The sequence below is a fragment of the Tupaia chinensis genome, unplaced genomic scaffold (assembly GCF_000334495.1).
Source record: "Tupaia chinensis unplaced genomic scaffold, TupChi_1.0 Scaffold000402_1, whole genome shotgun sequence".
In the NCBI taxonomy this organism is placed as follows: domain Eukaryota; kingdom Metazoa; phylum Chordata; class Mammalia; order Scandentia; family Tupaiidae; genus Tupaia; species Tupaia belangeri.
In genome coordinates, this window is record NW_006159904.1 from 3,146,053 (window position 1) to 3,150,389 (window position 4,337).

The 4,337-nt window shown below is 39.1% G+C and overlaps 1 protein-coding gene and 1 pseudogene across 2 annotated transcripts in view; both read left to right on the forward strand.

Moving 5' to 3' along the window:
• NHLRC3 (NHL repeat containing 3) overlaps positions 1-4,137 on the forward strand; it is a 13,861-nt gene extending 9,724 nt beyond the window's left edge. Inside the window, exons 6-7 of one of the 2 annotated variants that reach the window (XM_014590053.2) lie at positions 996-1,108; positions 2,040-4,137. In XM_014590053.2, coding sequence (XP_014445539.1) covers positions 996-1,108; positions 2,040-2,292 — 366 coding nt within the window. In that variant the 3' untranslated portion in view covers positions 2,293-4,137. The remainder of the gene's footprint in view (positions 1-995; positions 1,109-2,039) is intronic. The other variant, XM_006154203.3, reaches the window with a different exon arrangement.
• LOC114008839 (uncharacterized) lies at positions 1,672-1,856 on the forward strand (annotated as a pseudogene).
• Positions 4,138-4,337: the final 200 nt, after the last annotated feature.

Genomic DNA, 4,337 nt, shown 5'->3' on the forward strand with positions numbered 1-4,337 from the left:
CCGCTCTTCAACCCAGACCGTGTGTCAGCAAAAGCCATTTTGCTTTAGATATGCTGTAAGTTCCATACAGACATGAAGTGTCATGAAGATTGAATCCAACTTCCTGTTTTGCAGTTTCCTTAGTAACATCTTAGCCTGTAGCAAACCTAAATTAAACCTATTATCATTCTTTACATCTTTCTAAAATTTCCCAACCTCCCCTTGAAGTGGTTTACCGTTTTGTACAAACTAGGATGATAGCAGGTGGTGGTTCAGTGGTACTACGACATGAACAAATGCCAGCCCTCTACACTGAGGTCCTGAGGAGGAAGGCTGTTTGCCTTTGCCTTTGTCCTGTGGTCAGACCCAAGAACTGGAAAGCTGGCAATGCTTGGTGAAAGTGAATGTTTGTTAAAGGAATGAATGTGTGTTGTTGCTTTTCAGTATCTGTCGTACTAGTGCTCTGGATGATGGCAGAGTATTCCAGGATTTTTTTTGTTATTCCCATATTTAATACAGTTGGCTTTGCGGATTGTGGCTCTCCCTCTTCTAGCTCACTTCAGACAAAGCATTTCACCTTTCTGAACTTCGGTTTATCCTCATCTGAAAATGGGACTTCTGGTACCTTCTTCTTTGGGGCCCTCTAAGTACTAATTGAAATCATGTATATGGCATTAATGAAATAGCCAACTGTGGTGTGGTATGGTGATTCAGATGACTGGATCATACATGGCCAACTGCATGTATTGAGTCCTGGACCTGGTAGCTTGAAAAACACACTGAGCGCATATGTGTGCATGCCCAAAATCCTGAGAGGAGAGTGGAAGAGACCCAGGGTAGATGGCATGACCACCCCTTTCCTGGGGACTGTTTTCTTACTTTTCATCTCTGTCCCCAATGAGCACACATTTCTATAGCAAAACTTTTTTAAAAATGCATTCGTTTTTCTTCCTTTCATTTTCCTTTCTTATATTGTGAATCTTTCCCAATTGAATTGATATTTTTTGGTTTCTCAGGTGTGGGTTGCTGACCGAGGAAATAAAAGACTCCAAATATTTGATAAAGACACTGGGGAGTGGTTAGGAGAGTGGAATAACTGTTTTACAGAAGAGGGGCCTTCTTCAGTCAGGTAATTGTTTCTTTTTCTCTGAAAATGCTTGTTTGAGTTAGTTCCTGTGTCTTCCTCTGACTACCTAGCTACAAGTTTAAAATACTTATTATTAATTTTAAGCTAGGAGAGATGGAAGAAAATAATTATATAGAGAAATTTGAAAATCCCAGATAAAGTGAAAACAATTAAATTCCCAGTTTAACTAGTTAAATTGTGGAATTCCAGGATTAGGATAATATATGCTAAACTTCTCCTGTAGCCTTTATCTTCAAAGTACATTTTTAAGCACAGAATAAAAATTAAAGTCCGATGGGAACCAGCAGTCAACGTAATGGTTATGTCACTGGACTCCCACAAAGTCAACCGCGGTTTGCGTCCCGGACCCGATGGCTTAAAACTCACGCCGGGCGCGTGTGCGTGCGTGCCCAAGATCCTGAGAGGAGAATGGAGGAGAAGGGATTGCGATGTGACCATCCCCCCTGGGGGGTGATTTCTCGCTTTCTGTCTCTATGTCTCTCTCTGTCTGTCTGGCGAGCACATGCGCCCTATAGTGAAAACCTCTCCAAAAAAAAAAAAAATTAAGCTTTGCGCAGTGGCAGTATCATAGCCAATGAGGTTTATCCGAGGCGCGATTATTGCTAATTGAAAAAAAAAAAATTAAAGTCCGAGTCTGTAGTATCAAACTCAGTCTAATAGCAGCTCTTCAATAGTTTCATTTTGTGTGGCACTATAATATTTATCTTTTTAATTTAAGCTAATCTTTAGTTATCTCTATTTTTTCTATTTCCCTCCCTCATAAAGAGAATGAGATCAATTTATATTCTCCTTTTAAAAATCGTTTAGCCAGTAGGTGCCTACTGTTGTTTAGTGCTGTAGCTGATTAAAATGTTGCTACAATAAACGGTCTATTTTTCATAAATGTGTGCCATGAAATGTCTTTTTTCTTTAGATTCACTCCTGATGGGAAGTACTTGATTGTAGCCCAGCTGAACCTCAGCAGGCTCTCGGTTGTGGCAGCACCCCCGGTAGGCAGCATTGGCAACTGTACTGTGATCAGCACGATCCAGCTAGCTGATCAAGTTTTGCCGCATCTCTTAGAAGTCGATGGAAAGACCGGAGCAATCTATGTAGCAGAAATTGGAGCAAAACAAGTACAAAAATATGTTCCTTTGAATAGCTATGTTCCCTCATTTGTTTTATAATTTTTTTTTCTTGGAGCTATTCAAACAGCGATTGAGATTCACAGATTCATGAAGTGTCTAAAAATGATGTTCAAGCACAAGAATTTGTTTTTTACTTGATCTTGTACCAAAGAAATTGGGTTTTATATCATAAAGACTCCTATGTTATGCTGCCGTTTTTGGGACTTGGTTTTTCCAAGTACATACAGATATTTTAGTGAAAGAAGTGTAACTTTAAAAAGGAGTAAAAAAAAAAAAAAGGAACTAAGGTTGTTATTTAGTTATTTGCCCTGGTAAACTGCTTATCCCTGGGTAAATAAAAAGTGGGGGTGGAGGGGAAGAAAAATGGGGTTGTGGGATAATTCATTAAATTGCATATGAAGAACTACAAACCTCCAGGTGGTTAAATTCAGCTACTGTTCAGTGCACTGCTAGAGAGTGACCAAGATGGGCTGTGGATTAATTTAAGCACCCACAGAGTGCTACGTCCTGAAGATTCAGAAATGAAGAAGGATTATCTGCCTTTTGAGTAGCTTCCAGTCCAGTAGGGAGACAAGGGACAAGTGGACAAACAGTCACAACACGGTGACAGCGACATATGAGTACAGTTAACTTTGGAAATGAGTGTTGTTTCCAACCAAAGAACTCATGGAGACTTTGCAAGAGAGACATAAATTTGAGTTTGGACTTGAAAACCAAAGAGGAGCTTGCCAGGGGACAAAAAGGAGAAAACAATAGTGTCCCAAGTAGAGAAGGTATAAGCAGTTGTAAACTCGCTGTGAACTTTGATAAGCTTTTAGCCCAAATTGGCTTTGTTCTTTTAGTTGTAAAATAGTTAATGTCACCTTTTAAATGTAGGAATAAAATGGCTGACATTTAAGCACCTTACTCAGAGGAATTTTTACGAATAACTATAATGTTTTATAAAGGTAGTATTAAAAATAGAGGCTCTCTTTATGCTTCCTGCTTTTTTCTTTCTTTTTAAAAATGTTTAACCTAAACTCAGTTCATCCTAACATTGGCCTACCTCAAGTTTCAGCAGAGTTATTATAGGGATGTGCCAAATCTTTTGGGCTAGTAAGGTAAACAATTTCCTGCCTCCCCCCTTTTTTTAAACATCTTTTTTCCCTTTTCAATGTTAGTTTTCCAATTAAGACTTTTTTTCAGTTTGTTCATGTTTATTCAAGAGTTTGGTGGAACCTTGGCATATTATAATTGTTCTAATCATCCTTTCTCCTTCCTCTCATCAGCTTCCCTTTTTATCCCAGTATTTTATTGTAAATGGTGGAACATGTGAGTAATCTTGAGCTGATTTTGCTCACCATCCATTATGGCTGTGGTCTTTTCCAAACCTGAAGGAATCTGCTCATTTTTTGATGCTTGGATCAGTTTTTGGATTGATTAGGAAGGTAAATCAGCCAATGGGAAGCACTGTCCTATATTCCAAGGCCATTGATAAAGTGTTTATTCCACTGATCAAACTCTATGATCGTGAATGAGTTACCTTCATTTTTATCTTTAGTAAAACAAGAAACATCATTGCCTTCTTCCTTCGCAAGTGCTGTGATGATCAAATGTTCAACGCATCCCCATGTGCCCTTTGAAATCTGTACATTAGAGGTGTTTTATTAACAAGGGTCTTTCTATATGTGGTATTTACCTAATACAAGCTACCAGGTTTGCCTTAATTTGTGTTCTAGCTTTTATCAAAACATAGCCTCTTGGACTTTATGCAGTTACCTAATAGGGTCAACTGATGTGGAAGAAAGAAATCAACTTGAAGGTTTTGTTTGTTTGTTTTTGGTTTTTGGAGAGATTTTTGCTATCGGGCATATGCGCTCACCAGAGAGACAAAGAGAGAAAGTACAAAGTCACCCCCTGGGAGGATGGCCACACTGCAGTCCCTTCCCCTCCATTCCGCTCTTGGGATTTTGGGAATGCACATGCAAGCGCCTGGCATGAGTTTTAAGCCACTGGGTCTGGGACATTAACCATGGTCAACTACATGGTAGTTCAGCAATATAACTGCTATGCCATCTGCTGTTCCCTTGTTTGTTTTTAAGCTA